Source organism: Gigantopelta aegis, chromosome 10, assembly GCF_016097555.1.
Source record: "Gigantopelta aegis isolate Gae_Host chromosome 10, Gae_host_genome, whole genome shotgun sequence".
Classification (NCBI taxonomy): Eukaryota; Metazoa; Mollusca; class Gastropoda; order Neomphalida; family Peltospiridae; genus Gigantopelta; species Gigantopelta aegis.
Window position 1 is genome coordinate 85832075 of NC_054708.1, and position 16695 is coordinate 85848769.

The 16695-nt window shown below is 36.3% G+C and overlaps 1 protein-coding gene across 3 annotated transcripts in view; it reads left to right on the forward strand.

Moving 5' to 3' along the window:
- The window catches only part of LOC121384096, a 69644-nt gene that overhangs the window by 15929 nt on the left and 37020 nt on the right, over positions 1-16695 (forward strand). For all 3 annotated transcript variants that reach the window (XM_041514327.1, XM_041514326.1, XM_041514329.1), the window contains exon 5: positions 4795-5043. In XM_041514327.1, the coding sequence (XP_041370261.1) occupies positions 4795-5043 (249 nt within the window). The remainder of the gene's footprint in view (positions 1-4794; positions 5044-16695) is intronic.

The following is a 16695-nucleotide window of genomic DNA, read 5'->3' on the forward strand; positions in this document are numbered from 1 at the left end:
CTGCTGTCAGTGACACAGAGCTACCTGTACATGTACGAAATGAATCAAGTTCAGTGGGTACAGGTACTACAAACAAAACATGCGATGAAGCAAGTAGTTTAGGCGGGAAACGTAAGTTTATGAACAGTTGAAAAGATGAATTTTCGTGGTTAGAATAAGATGACAAGACCGAAACCATGTATTGTGAGGTGTGTAGAAAAGCAGGACCCGATTTAGCCGGTAAAACAGACTTTGTAACTGGAAAGAAAAAGTTAAAAAAAAGAGTCCATTTCAAGCCACAATAAAAGCGTTGGACACGAAAAATATCGTATAAAATGTGCTACTGCAACAGAACCCCCAACAAAGTCTGCCATTTTTTGATTGTTTCGATAAGGCTTTTGAAAAACAATCTAATAAAAGACAAACTGAGTTAAAAATAAAATTTAACACTACATACACTATTGCAAAGAAGAAAATGGCCTTTACGAAATTTAAACCTCTTTTACTGTTAAAAAAAAAAAAGGCATTGATATTGGTGCATCTTACGACAATGATGTTAGATGTGCAGAAATGATCTCAACTATGCAAACGAACTGAAACTAGACAGTGCAAACAACTTGAAAACAGCTAATTTTATCTCTGTTATGATTACATTCCCAATCTGGAATTCGACACGGGAAGACGTGTTTGTTCCGCTACACGTGCTTTCGCAGCACAACTTGGGGATCCTTCACTTCGTTGTTTTTGTCAGTGAAGTGAAGTTTTCTACTGGGATGTATGCGGCCATTAGAACTGATTGAACGCTAGAACGCTTCTTGTTTTGACAGTCTGCACTACCAGGTTGGATTCTTTTTTAGTGAGATTCCTTGCCTCCACGTCATTTCTCCATCTGACTATGTTGACTTCTTTTTTGGAGACTCGTATGACGGCCATTCTGCAGAATGCCACGGTTGTTCGCGTTTAGTCTCTACATGTCCGAGCCTGTCCTAGCAGCACTGCAAGATTGACCACTCCACTCTAAGAAGAAATAGGAAGTGGGGTCGGCCCCTACTACTCTTTTCTAGACTTTACTTTGCTTTATAGTTATACCATCTCGTATCCTCCGGAGTTGGGCCAGTCTGTGCCACTATACCAACCCATGATGACTGGACTATACCCTAGTCTGATACTCTCTCTCGTTTAGATGGATCCGGCTTCTCAAGATCTGTATTTCAGCACAGCACTACACCTTCAACCTCTAATGACTGTCAATCTAGTGGTTTTCTTGACAGGATGCAATTTTATGTCGATATTACTTCTTTTTTTTGTAATATTATTAAATAGTCCGATCCTCTCTTTTTTCTCTCATTTAATTTTGGACTGTCCTTCTAAAATGCTCCAAATTATATAAATATTCGTCCGAGCTGTCAATTCTTTTTATTTTGTAACTTTAAAAAAATTTTTTTTATTCTATTAACTTTTTTACTAATTGCTACTTTCAAATTCTGCCCATTTTCAACTCTACCCCCCTCTCCATCCTGAGTCAGGCCACCGATCTTATCAGAGGTCGGACTTGGGATGGACGTGTTCAAAACCCTAGTGGTATATGGGCACGTTAAACTAGTTATCATTATCATCATCATCTGTTATGATTGATGGACAACTGACTGCTCTATAGCAAAAAATTAAGCTGTTTATGTCAGATTTCTTGAAAATGGTCGCCCAATAAATAGGATGGTCTCACTTTGTAAACTGGAACATGCTCATGCAGATGGCGTATTAGCTGCCATAAATAAAGCATTTAATTTGGCTGACTTTGCAGATTATCAAGAAAAGGTAGTTGGCTTCTGTTCGGATGGAGCATCTGTCAATCTTGGTCAAAATAGTGGTGTGGTAACAAAAATGAGAAAGCAAATTCCATATCTAATTGACATACATTGTATGTCTCATAGATTAGAGCTTTCAGTGCTGCAATTAAAGAAAAAAAATGATTTGATGAAAAAAATGGATGTGTTGCATTTGATTTGGAAAACATATAAATACAGTTGTAAGAGCAAAAAAGAACTTAAGGCCATTGGTGATGAACTTGACAGTAGTTTATTCACCTATCCCTGTTAAAGGAACCAGATGGATTCCGCACATTGATAGAGCTTTAAAACTTTTCATTGGGGTCAGCCTAAAAAGAGTTTGGCCCAGGATCCTTCTCAGTATGCTGCTATCCATTGCCCACATGGAACATCTTGGTGCCTCATCCAAGAATTCAGACACACAAGGCAGGGGAAAATATGTTTCTGAACGATTGAAAGATGTTGTGTTCATTTCATTTGCCCATTTCATATGTGATGTTTTTGGCATCCTATCTCAAGTGAGTCTGAATTTCCAAAAAGAAGATATCATTTTGTCATCAGCTGTAAGTTCAGTTAAAGAATGCATGTTACTTCTGTAAGATATGAAAACCAGTCCTTTGACAAATGGGTTTTGAGAGAAGTTATTGGGTTCAATAGATGGCCAGTTAGAAAATGGAAATGAAGTCAAGTTTCAAGGCATTATTCTTCCATGTAATGATATTATGCAAAATGACTTCAAGAAAAAACTGTTGAACAAATTTGCTAATGTGTTGTTGTTGGTATTGAAAGAAATGAGTCAGCGGTTTGCAAATTTATTGGGAGTTAACAAAGACAAAAGTGTTGTTCAGGTTATGAAAGCCTTCTCAGTCTTTACTCATGACAAATGGCCAAGAGGCAATGGTCTTCAAAATTATGGCAATGACTTAATTAAAATACTGACAGAATGGTTTCTTGATCCACTGGAAAGAGCAGGCTGTGAAACAGAAAACCTTGTGGTTGAATGGAGGAAATTAAAGCTGCTAGTGGGTCATGAATTTAAGGACAAATCTTAGTGATGTGTGGCAGATAATGCTAACTAAAACATCATACATAACTGATTTTAAGAACATGTTGTTGTTGAAGATTTTGTTGGTGTTGCCAATCAGTTCTGCAGACTGTGAATGATGCTTTTTTGCTCAAAAAGACTGAAATCTGCCACCCGATCTTCACTTTCAGTCATAAGAACATATTGTTGTTGTTGGAGATTTTGTTAGTGTTGCCAATCAGTTCTGCAGACTGTGAATGATGCTTTTCTGCTCAAAAAGACTGAAATCTGCCACCCGATCTTCACTTTCAGTCAGCAGACTCTCAGACCGTATATATATATAAGCACAGAAGGCCCAGAAGTCGCAGCATTTGTGCCTGACAGAGCAGTGAAAAGGTAGATGGAGTCTAAAAGAAAGCCTCATAGAAAGCCTTCATGGTTGGAAGACATTCACATGGTGGATGCACTGTGATCACATAATTGACAAAAGTACTTTTTAATAATTAAAGAACAAATTGTTACTCTTTAAAGTGTTTAAATGTTTTAATTAAACCAGTGACTGTTCATGGACGAATGATATCCACAGCTGTCTGTGATCCATTAGGGGATGATCAGGTCATATCATTAATAAATGAAGATGAAACAGCAAAAGGTACTTCAAATGTCTTTATTCACTCTATTTAAAAATTTAATATATATTATGCAGTATATAAGTATTAGCTGGCTACTAAATATAAGTGGCTGGAGACTAAAATATTATACTTTACTGGCCAGGGAAGAGTAAATTTGAACTTGCTTTGTAGAGCACCGACTTTCATTACAATTTAATGACATCCCATTGGTCCAGCAAGTTTGTTAATTTCTCAATGAACATAAAAATAACATCGAGGAACGTCATGTCAGATGGTGTCGCTTCATGGTAGCACAAAACCAAATAACTTCCGACTGGGTCAAAATTTGAGGTGCACCCAACTTTTGATAGAGAAGTTAACACCACAAGTCCTGTGATTGGTCTTACTGAGTGTAAAATAATTCAAAATAAAATATGAACTTTTAGTGCTATTATTAATAAGTATGTTTTAAATTTAATTATAAATATTGTCTGTTATTTCTTTACATTTATCTGCAAACTTATGTGAGAACGGCTTTGCCGATTCACACAGTTTTCAGATGATTTTGTTTTTCATACCCTGATAAACATAAAAGAAATAACAGACAATCTTTAAGTATACCTGCCATATTAACAATGTAAGGAGAACAAATTAACTCTGTTGTGGAAACTAAACTGGTTTTTGTACCAAATAATATACCTTTCTGTTGCCCTATAGTAAACTTCATAGTCTAAACTATTTTCAGTGAAAGCTGATTATGATGAATGAATGAATTAATGTTTAACGACACCTCCGTACAAAAATTCACATTGGCTATTGGGTGTCAAACAAAGGTAGAGTACATGTACATATTGTGTGCAAAAGATTGTTTGGACAACAATTAATGCCAGGTACCAGATTAGAGAATAAACCTATGTCTTGTTTACATATATATAGTGATGGTTGTTATTTTAACTATATAAGTTGACTGCTTTCTTGGAGTGAGAGATCACACTTCATTCCCGTGACACATTTTATAACCAATACCGATCTCATGCCAAAAAATAAGTTGTAAAAAATGAATTTGTCAAATTAACACATTTGAATACAAACGCATAGCATAATTCAACAATAAAACTTGGCGAAGATGTACAGTATGTGGGCATAAGAGACTTGCCTAGCAGAAATATGTACATGTAGATTGTAAAAAAAACAAAAATCTAATTGTTATTCCCTTCTACAAGTAATATGTAAAAACAATATAAATTAAAAAAGAAAAAAGGAAAAAGAAATATAAACCATAAGAAAAAAAATCTGTAAAAATACACACACTAGCAAACAAAATAAAAAAATCTATGTCCACGTTTGCTTGCAGATACTGAAAATCCAAAGTTTACAAGCTGTCCCTCAAATATTGAAGCTGCCACAGACACAGATACAAGGACAGCTGTTGTTTCATGGACGCCGCCAAATGCAACTGACAACTCAGGAAGTGTGACAGTGAAGCAGGTTGATGGACCAAATTCTGGCAAAAGTTTCAAGGAAGGAAGTCACAGAATAAAGTACATAGCCAAAGATGAGTCGGGCAACTCAGCTGTGTGTACCTTTGAAGTGTTCGTCATCTGTAAGTGTTTAACTATGGTGCATGCAGAAAACATGTCATGTACCAGGACTTCCCCTATTTAAGGGCCTGGCTTAAATTTGGAAAATACCATCTTAGAGAAGATATAGGGAATGCTACATGAGTAAGTGTCCATTAGATACCATTTAGCTTACAACAAGTTCTTTTAAAACATATCTAACATGTCAAAGTGAGTTTGATATGTTTTAAAATTGATTCTAATGGACAGGGGTGAAGAAAAGGCCTTTTTTTCTGATCTGGGACCGATTCCGATCTCCAAGACTGATATTATTTTTTTTAAATGTATGTTTGTCAGTCCCACTTCTGATATTCTTGTCGGTCCGAATCATCTGTCCGTTTTTATTATATGGATAAAAATATGTGGCATGTGTTTATTTGTCTACATCAATAAACTGATGTGCAGTTTGATTCTCAATGCTTGAAACGGTCCCAAATTTAATCAAAAGTGGTCACTTGCATGCACCACTCCATTAAGCTAGACATGCGTTCAAAGCCGCTGAGTCTGTCACAAGATTAAACGGTCGTTAACAATAACACCATTCTTGGTGAGAAAGTTATCAAAGCATTACACTCCATTTAAAAGAAAGTACCCAGAGTTTGCAACTGGTTACAATCATTGTCCTGTCTCGATGGAAGTGCAATCAACACCTGTGTACAGAAACCTGTCGGGTCGAATGTCAAGAGTCATACAAAATTGCAAGATGCGTTTGTGAAATAAACATGCTTTAAAATAACATAAAATGTACTGAAATAATCTATAAATGTTTTTATTGTGGACTGTTCAATGTAATGTATAATAATTATAAAGGTCTTGAAAATTATAAATGGTTTCAACCTTTTTTTTGTTGTTATGAGCACCGGTTATCACTTGAACTGGTAGGGGTCAAATGATTGGTCAATCTAATTAAAATTAGCTCCACTATTACATGTGGATCTAAAGACAGCCAGTTGGAGCTCATGTCCACCAATCAAAACCTTACTTGCAGAATCCTGCCAGTGATTTAAAATTAACAACACTGCGTAGTCCCTAATGTCCAGGTAACATTTCGTCTGTAAATAATAATTTAAATATTGACCAATCACACTTCGCCTTTTATAACGTTATTTGGGAGCATACAAATTCTAAAAATATCGGGCGAGTCTATTTTAGTGGCCGCAGTACAGCGAACCATACCAATACGTACGGGGTGGGTTATCAGTCTTCAATTTTGCATTAAAAATTATTTATTTATTTATAAAATAAAAAAAACCTAAATCAGTCTTCAGTTTTACATTACAAATTATTTATTTTATAAAATAAAACATGTTTTAAGGCATTCGTAATTCACACGAAACATGTCGTATACCCTCAGGATAATTCGGAATGTTTTCAAATTATTTTTAAACCACTGGCAGGATTCTGCAAGTAAGGTTTTGATTGGTGGACATGAGCTCCAACTGGCTGTCTTTAGATCCACATGTAATAGTGGAGCTAATTTTAATTAGATTGGTGATTGGTCATCCAATCGGTGACATCAGTAATCATTTAGTCTAAACACATGCTAGATCAAGCTGTCATACCTGCTCCTTGTCACAAGGCATGTGAGTGTTTTGTACTATACATGTAAATTGAATTGTTACTAAATACTTACACTTTAATATATACATATATAGGAGTTAAAATTCATAACTTATATTAATTTTTATTTATTTCTTCCATTAGGCTAAATGTACACAATTGGATGGGTTTTTTTACCAATGTGATCTTGAAAACATTTTTTTCTTTTCTTCGTGTTTTCCCATTCATGATTCAAGATAAAACCATACAAATGGTGAAACACCACCGTGATGATCATTTGTTTGACACTATTTGGCAAATATCACCTTTTAAATGGTACAGTTTATTCATATATGTATATTATTTATTTTTTAAAATGTTTAAAATCCTTTTTTTTTCTCCCAGCCCTACCCCCAGGGTATCCTAGTGATAACGGCACATGGGACTGATTGGCAATTTAATTTTTCCCTACCCCTGCTAATGGACATGACTGTTGTATTCTATTTCTTACATATCCTGGAAAAACTGTTTTAAAATAAATTTAAATTCCTTTTCCAATGAAAACCTATTGACAGCCCTTGCACTTAACTTGTGCATCATAAACAAGTCGATTTCAGGTTAACTTGTACGTCACGGAGTGATCGATTTGATCATTCTTTTTTTTCATTGGTTGGTATGATATTGGTGACCTGGTCATCACCTAGCAGCAGCCAGTTGTATGTCTTTAAAATGTTATCGCATGTATATACCGTATTTGACCGGAAATTAGCCCATGTCTTTGAATAAGCCCCCCTCCATTTTGATAGCATTTAAGAAATTAGGCCCTCATTCGTAAATAAGCCCACCCCCAACTTCGTCACCTTATAAATAACACGAAATTGCAAGTTTGCTCAAAGTTCTTTAAAAAGGTCATACCTCCTGCAGATAATTAAACACAAATATAACACAATATTTTACCACCAGTGAGATTTAGCAGTCTAACAGTAACAGTGTGTAACATTGTTTTCAATTTCATGCCTGTAGTATTTCTTTGAAGTACACAAGCCCAAGTCTGAACTAAAACCAATGTCTATTTTTACCACCACACTGGGTCCGCAGTTAATGCTAATTAAGCAAATACCTTATTCTGATTGGCTAAGAACAATGACCTAGATTGACAATTCTTTGTAGTGTTAGCTGGCTGCCTGTGTCAGAAACATATGCTATTGAGTTTGTTGTTAATTGCTGTTGTTTTAAGTCTTCTCAGCATTAATTTTGGATGTAAATAAACAGCACTGGTAAGTAATTGTAACGTAGAAGGTGTGTTTCTGATAATTAGATACTAGTAAAAAAAAATTCAATTTAATTAATAAACAATTATAATTTATTAATAACAAATGGAACACTAATTAATAGATGTGCTACTGAACGTTTTTTGTTTTCTTCCTAGTTAATTTAATTATTATTATTTATTTTAATTTTTTTTTTTTTTTCTCAACAAAACTGGCCCCTTGTCTGGGAATAAGCCCACCCCATGCTAAGCTCACAATGACTTGTCTTGGCCCCCTGGGCTTATTTTCGGTCAAATACGGTATGTGTTAACAAGTATCTGTTATCAACAATATCAAATCATGTTCTTACCAACAGATGTGTAAGAAAACGTTTTTAACTTAAATTACGAAGTTGAGGAAGAAAATCCTGTAATACGTACAGACAAAAGATGCAAGTTAGGATAGAAGCAAAGTACATAATAATCATCGATTCCATGACAGCTTTAAATAGTCAAATGCAAAACATATTTCAATTTCGGAGGAGGGGGTAGTTATTAATTGACTTTTTATTGATGTTTAGTGTTTGATATTTAATTTCTGCTTAAATTAACTAAGGATTCAGTGGCTAAGTGAGTGCCAGCACATTACAATTTTTATATTATTGAGTTATTTAATTATGTGAACACTATATACAATAGTGATCAATTTGAAGGTGTTTTCTTTTTATGTAAAGATAATGCATTTTTAATTTTAGAGGTGGGAATTAGCACAGTCGGTTGAGTGCTCATCTGAGGTGCTTGATTTGCAGGATTGACCACCTCTATGGATCCATTCAATATTGGGTTTGTTCTCATTTCAACCAGTGCACCACAACTGGACAAAGCCTGCATTCCTGTCTGTGGAAAAGTGCATATAAAAGAACCTTTGTTGCTAATGGAAAAATATAGCAAGTTTCCTCTGTTGACTGTTGAGTCATAATTACTAAATGTTTGACATCCAATAGCCAATGATTAATTAATCAATGTGCTCTTGTGGTATCGTTAAAACAAAGCAAACTAACTTTAATTCTAGCACATTTAAAATGTGTCTTCTATTTTTAAGAGTAGATATGTTTATGTAACATGGCAGATTATCCAAATTTAAGCCCATGGTCTTCGCTTCGCACAGGATTAATTATGGAAATCCTGGTAGTCGCAAGTCTTCATTAAAGGCACGGGGCGGGATGTAGCCCAGTGGTACAGTGTTCGCTCGATGCACGGTCTGTGTGGGATCGATCCCCGTCAGTGGGCCCATAAAATTGGGCTATTTCTCATTCAAGCCAGAGCGCCACGACTAGTATATCAAAGGCTGTGGTATATACTACCCTGTCTGTGGGATGGTGCATATAAAAGATCGCTTGCTGCTAATCGGAAAGAGTAGCCCATGAAGTGGCGACAGTGGGTTTCCTCTCTCAATATATGTGTGGTCCTTAACCCTACATGTATGTCTGACGCCATATAACTGTAAATAAAATGTGCTGAGTGAGTCGTTAAATAGAACATGTCTTTCTTTCTTTCTTTCTTTCATTAAAGGCACAGGTGGGATATACAGGTAGCTCAATCAGTAAATTAAGCACTCGCCTGAGATGCCATAGGATCAAATTTCCTTAGCAGATCTGTTCGAGGTTTTTCCCATCCCAACCAGTACACCATAACTGGTATATCAAAGACCATGACATGTGCTCTTCTACGTGGGAAAATGTGAACATATGAAAGATCCTTTGCTGCAAATGTAAAAATGTAGTGGGTTTCATTATTTATGATAACGTTAAAATAGTCAGGCGGCAAATATGAAAAAAAATAGTTCTGATAAACCAAAATGTTAAAAGCTGACAACCACGTGGAAATGGTTACTTACACATTACTGATTAAAATAAAACCGGTTGGCAGTTTGAGAAATAGAATTTATGGGTCACAAGGTCAAAGCAAGGTTAAGGTGACCCCTTTGTATGCTACTATTGAAATGAAAGTATATTAACCCTAAATATTTGTTAAAAGACACTTCTTTTGTTAAAATATGTCACCTCTATAGTTCAAACAACTCTCATGGCAATACAATATAATTTTAAGTCATTGATTCATGACAGTAATATTAACAATGAAAAAAAATAGCATATTAATGGGTGTAAAATGCCATGAAAAGTAATACTTTTCACAATTTTCTATTTAACAACTCCTCCTAAAGTCAGTATGGTCACGTCATAGCTCATTTAAAATCTTGTTACATTTAGTTACTGTTTATTACAAATACTTGTGTGATGGTTAAGAATAGTCACAATTTTAGGAAAATTACATCACTTGACCCCAGTAATTTTGGTTAAAAACATAATTACAAATAAATAACTTTAATATCTTCTAATTTTGAAGAAGGAAAATATTTGCTGTTTTAAACATATTAAACCTTTGTCACAGAGAATACTATTCAGGAGGAAGACATCTGTTTCAAATTTAATACATGCATACCGGTATGTATTTTTCTTCAGCATTCCTTAGAATATCATCATAGTATGATGTTTGATGCCCTTTACCAAAGTTTCTGCCAGAGGGTAAAATGGGTATGGTGCCATACCCAAAATATTTTGTAGATTTGTTTTTTTATGTTAACCTTTTGACAAGATTAATTACTCTTATCATTACTGTATGATTTTCTTAACCCTAACCCTAAACCCATTTTCTTTCTGGGGAGGACCCCCATACCTCCTGTTGACTGTACGTGGTTTCATTCAATTCCATAGCGCCATACCCAAAAAATTCTTTGTGGCAGAAACACTGTTCACATATACAAACCAGTACTTTAAATAACTTTTAAAATGGCTTTATTTATTAGATGTCATAAAATGACACACTGCATTATACATATTGGTGTTTATACTGATGGGTAGAACAATCCCCCCTCACAAACACAGAGCTGTGCACTAAAAATGAGATTTGTTGCACTTGCAATGCTTTTGACATCCTTTCTTACACCCATAAAAATCAGTTCCTGGCAGGTGTGGGAGGTTTCTGGACAATTTGTCATGTGGCTCATACATTCCACCATCCATCTTGATCCAGCCCCATCTATTGGTTCAAAGGTGCAAAGCAGCAAAGGTGATATCTCTCTAGATATGGCCACCTTGATAGACTGCCATCTTTACATGCTGCTCCAGTGCATCTAGATGGGTGAACTTCTTTACACCGATTTTCTCCTGCAAACAGCTTCTTTCTGGCCTTTTTCATATCAGTACAAGAACTTGTCCAGTCATAGAGCAGCATTGTGAACCTGGAATATCTCTGAGTGCACTGACCAGATTAAGTAAGCAATGAATTAGTAATTCTGAAAGCAAGTTCCATGTGTAGCCCACATTGTAATCTTGTCATGCCCACAAAAGGCTGGTACCGTGTCACATCATATTAATTAGGGCATGGAACATATGCATGGATTGGGATTTATCAAGTATGACAGTAGTAGATATCTGATGGGCAACCAAGTAATGAACATTATTCCATGCTCCATTAGGCCATTCATCATAAGCTGGAAGTGTCTGTTCAACCATAATAGACAATACTATACCATCAGTGACAACAGTACATACATGTACGTACATGTATTAAAATCTGGTGGTGACTATGCTGTGATGCATTGGTCACATGCTGGTGTCTGCTTTGTCGTGGCCCTGATGGTGGTGCAGGGCTAGTAACATTCTCATGGGTTTCCCAGAGAGAGTGAATAAAACACATTCGGTATCTCATTCATTTTGTGTTGATAATTCAGTGCAGTATATCAGTTTGCTTATCACAGTTCCAGTCTAACCATAGTGTTTATTTTTCTCTTTTTAAAAATATATTTTTTTTTTATTATTATTTTTTTATATTATTATTATTTTTTTTTTTTGTGGGGGTATTTAATGTTAATATGCTTCATTGTTACTTTCTAAATGTAACTCTTTCATAGCTGTATATATTATATTTATTAATAATTTTAGAATTTTAAATTGATGTTGATCATCATATTATACATTTGTTTGTAACCCAAAAGCTAATGTGGGTTGTTTTTATGCTAGGGGTGTTGTTAAACATTCACTTATTCATTCATTCATGCCTAGTCGTGATTGCATGGAAAGAGCAAGCTGGTATCAGTTTTGATAGTTCAGAGAGAACTTGTTCCCCATCTGTGACAACACATTGCTTTCTAACTTCAGCATATGTATAAATGAGTATTTTTGATAAATTCTTCCAGATGTATTTGCATGAATTCTGTCTACATTTGGCACTAGTTATACTTTTAGTGAATTAGTTCTGTGGGTGTTCCATACCATATTCACTATAGCCAGGGCACTGGGGCAAGTCCCCAAATCACACCACTTCACTCCCTACTTGAAATGATCCACAAGGTGGTCAACATGTTCATCTCCAAAGTCTGAAAAAACGGAAGAGTAAACAGGATGAATAATTATATTTAAATGAATCAAGGTGTCTAACTAAAATAAATTATGCTGCAATACCATAACATTGGATACATTTTAATTTAAGACTTGTTAATGTAAAAAATAATGTATTACATGTTTAATGTATACTTGGCTTAAAAGCAGTTTTTGCATCAGTGATTCGATCACTATAATTATTAACTGACATGGACCCTCAAGGTGGCAACAGAACTGTTCAACCAGACAGACCAAGAAGTACAATTTTGATTCCATTATTTATAACTATATTAACCTTTTGCATCTGGAAGAGTTTCTGGCTAGCCACTTAGGTTGGCGATTGAAGTGGCAGCTATGGTGGTATCCTCCATGTCAAAGCGGGCACCAAATCTCTCCACCAGGTTAACCCACAGAGCCTCCGTGTTGTACGTTGTCTGTCTTCTGGCATCTCCAGTCATCAGCACAACACCTTTCAGCATGTCCTTCCCTTTCACAAGTTGAAGCTTTGGGCCAGGCCTACAAGGAAGTTCATACTAATACTTACTTAATAACTCTACTCTATTTAACTTTTGTTATTGTTATTCAGAAGGAAAAAAAATCTTGTTAGTTGATAAGTTAAACCTAAAAGGGTCTAAATGGTAAACTTTATCTAATAATCTTTTTCTTTCTTTTTTTCTGTCATTTGAATATTTCAAATACCGTATATATGTATTTTTTTATCTAATAATCTTACTGCTCTTTGTACTTCTCCAGTACTGATATGCTGGCCTGTAGCTGATCAGCAACATAAGCTACGCTACATGTGCGCCTTTGCAGAAACAGAGAGAGTTTCCTAAGTTGGATCACTATGTCCCAGACAAAATGACCAAACATGATGAAGTTCCTGTTTGTCAACTTCATGTGGAATCCCCTGGCTTTTCCACTAGCATCCTTTGACTGGCCATTTTCTTTCACCTAATTAAAAAAAAAAAGAATCACTATTAAATTAAATCAAATGTGTATTTTTATTGTTGAATAAAGTTTGCTTGTTTTGTATTTTTAAAACTTGTATTTATTCTTTAACAATGCTACAGATGACAGGACACACTGAAACAAAGTTAATGATTATTTAAAACTTTTAAAGTACTTCACCTGGGACAAATGCATCTCTAGTGCTGGATAAGTCTCCCAAAGGTTGTTGAGAGCTCTCGGTGTGTGTGGCAGCCATCTTGTCCCACCGACACTAGTTGGAACAAGCACTTTGGTACCAGAAGCCTTACAGGACTCTTTAAAATTAGCACGGTTGAGATTACTGGAAAATAAATAAATAATATTTTTTTTTAGTACTTACCAATGTTAATTTTTATCTAAAAATTAACTATATAATAACTTAAGTGATCTCATATAGTTTAATTTCTTGATAATAAATTATCATTTAGATTGAATTATACACACCTGTTGTGATAGAATAGGTAGGTATCCAGTAGAAAGTTGTCTAGTTCTTGGTATGCTGGATGGCCTTTAATGACATCCCGGCATGCCAATTCAAGGCGGTGGGCGAAACAGTGGACTCCAACTAATGAAGAACACTTTTCTCTCAATTTCGTCACTACACCACTTTTGCTCCCGGTCATAACTGCAGCTCCATCTGTTGATATGGCCACTAGTTTTGTGTAGACAGTGTCCACAGGTGCCCCGAGTCCACTCTCCACACCCTTTTCAATACTGGCAGTCACCCCTTCAGCATCAGCTTTAGCCGTATTCACGATATCCAGGAAGTTCACATGAACAATGGGCGGGGCAAGCGTCATTGCATGTTTGCGCCAGTTTTGACGTCATTCGTACAGCTTTTGGTGATGATGTCTGGCCTATTGTGTTGAAGTAATTTAGGTAATGTGACTTGTTGTTAAGACTGCTTTTTGGTGTGTCTTCACGATTAAGACGATTGAAATGCTGATATCCGATTGGTTGAATCGAAGAGAAACCGTGGAAATGCTGTCTAATTAGACATGTATGGCTAACTGAACAGTGTAAGCTGGCTGTCTGTGTCACAAACGTGTATAGGCTATTGAGTTTTTTGTTAATTGCTGTTGTTGTAAGTCTTCGCAGCATTAAATTTTGGATGTATATAAACAGCACTGGTAAGTAATTATAACATTGAAGGTGTGTTTCTGATAATTAGATACTAGTAAAAAATCCCTGTTTAATAAATAAATTATTATTATTGATTAATAACAAATGGTACACTAATTAATAGATGTCTTACTCAACTTACTGAAAGTTTTTTTTGTTTTCTTCCTGGTTCATTTATTATTAATTATTAATTATTTATTATTATTATTATTTATTTATTTTTGAAAAAAAAACTGTCTCCTTGTCTGGGAATAAGCCCACCCCATGCTAAGCTCACAATGAGTTGGCTTATTTCCGGTCAAATATGGTAAACGTGCAGCGCAACACTGACACTGCACAGAATCACATAGTTTATCTGACGAACATCCACATTTGATCATCTCGAGAATCTCTTGGGGCAAGAATAACATCAGATGGCAATGGCACAGGCATCAACAACCTTTTTGCTTCATTATGCACCCATCCAAACTTTGTGGAATCTAAGTGATGGAGGTGAGGAATCCAGGGCGGACTTCCATATGATTGTCTGGAAATGGGCCATTAGAACATTTTCTTTGAATGCCTCAGTTGTTGGTGGAAGAGTCTTAAGTTCTGGTGCAGTTGTCACCTTTGTCTTGCCCATTTTTCTTGACCAGACTTCCCCACGAAGCTCTGACATGTTTTTAGTCTTCTTGCTTCCATAACAAGTGGCAATGAATGCAGTAGCCTCTTTATCACTGAAGGCATATCTGCTTGAATATCACCCAGCTTGTCCAGGCTTCAACCAGTGACGAGTGTCTTTAAAGCAGTTCCTTTTCCGATGCTGTATAACTGTATTACTATGCCACGACCAGAAAGCGCATGGGCTGCTAGAAGTTGTGAGTCTATGGTGGACTGTTTCTTAACAGTTGCAGCAATGTCTAAAATGTCCTACCTGGACAGGTATTTCCCATCGTAAGAATACATTTCAGACTAGTTCTGCATAGTAACAGAGGATGATGATGAATACATCCGTGTCATCGCATATGTTGATGCTGGTTGCTCCACTTTGTGCTGCTTTAGACATCTGTTGAACCATTATAACGTCTTCCTCTTCGTGTGTCATCTGAAGATCATCTTGATTTGTCACTATACTATGATGCAGCTCTCCGGACAGGTGCCTGACCAGTTATGACCAACTTGTGCGAGGTTGGTAGCATTTCATCCTGTGGCTTTCTTATTAAATGCTGACAAATGTCGATCAGTTGGATTTTATTTTCAGTCACAGTAAGAACAACCTTTTGCAGTGGAAGAGTTGTCTATGGATCGAGTCTGTGTCATCTGCTTGCATGCTGACCACCTCGAGCTAACCTGGTTCCACTTTTGATGCTAAAGTCATACCTATCGAATGTCAAGTACATAGCTTCTTTGATGGTTTTCTTGATAACATAACAGCAAAAATTGTTCATGAAGTCTTCAGCTGTTCCCCTACTAGGCCAATGTATGACCCACAGGATGGCACATCCATCAAGTATCGTCACCTCGGCATCGTTTGTCGTCCTGGCTGACACGTTCACTTGGAGCTTCCTCTTAAGCATAGACTTTGAAGGTGAGATTCACATCTCTCCATATTTATCAAACATTGAAGTCGGCACAGGGGCAAGCTCATGATGCAGAACAGTCCTCAGGTTAATGTTGTGGGAGTGTTGTAACCCCAATACTCTGGAATAGATTAAATTTACATCATATACTGCCTTGTTGCCAACTTTCACCACTTTTCTAGAAACCGACATGGTCACAACCTGGTTGGACAGAGTAGCATTGAATCCCAAGGGCCAGCTTTTTTCAAATGACACCAACTGTGCCTTGCCAATGTCAATCGCTTTCTCTGCGTTTAATTTGTCCGGAGCTATTCTGCCGGTAACAACATTAATGATGTTGGCTGGGTGATCAGATGGATTGAGCGGATCAGTGCAGGACTGCAGTGTTTCTCTGATCTTTTCTCGGTCTTGGTTGTCTGATTGGATGCGAGATGGCTTTACCTCCTTGTGTGTAGTTGCATCCGTCTTTTTGTAACCTTCCGCCATATCAGCAACAACTTGAACTATCTTGCTGCAGCTGTGCATGCTCAATGCCCACCTATTCAGTATAGATGGCTTCAGAGTTATTCCCACTATTCCATTTGGGTCATGCCCGTATCTTATGAATGTTGTTTCTATAAACATATCAGACCATATGCCATTCCACAGTCCTGGTTTTTGATGCATAACATGTTCGCCCTTTATGAAGCTTTGAAGAATGTTTTCTGGAAGCACTTCCAGCGACCTAAGATAATA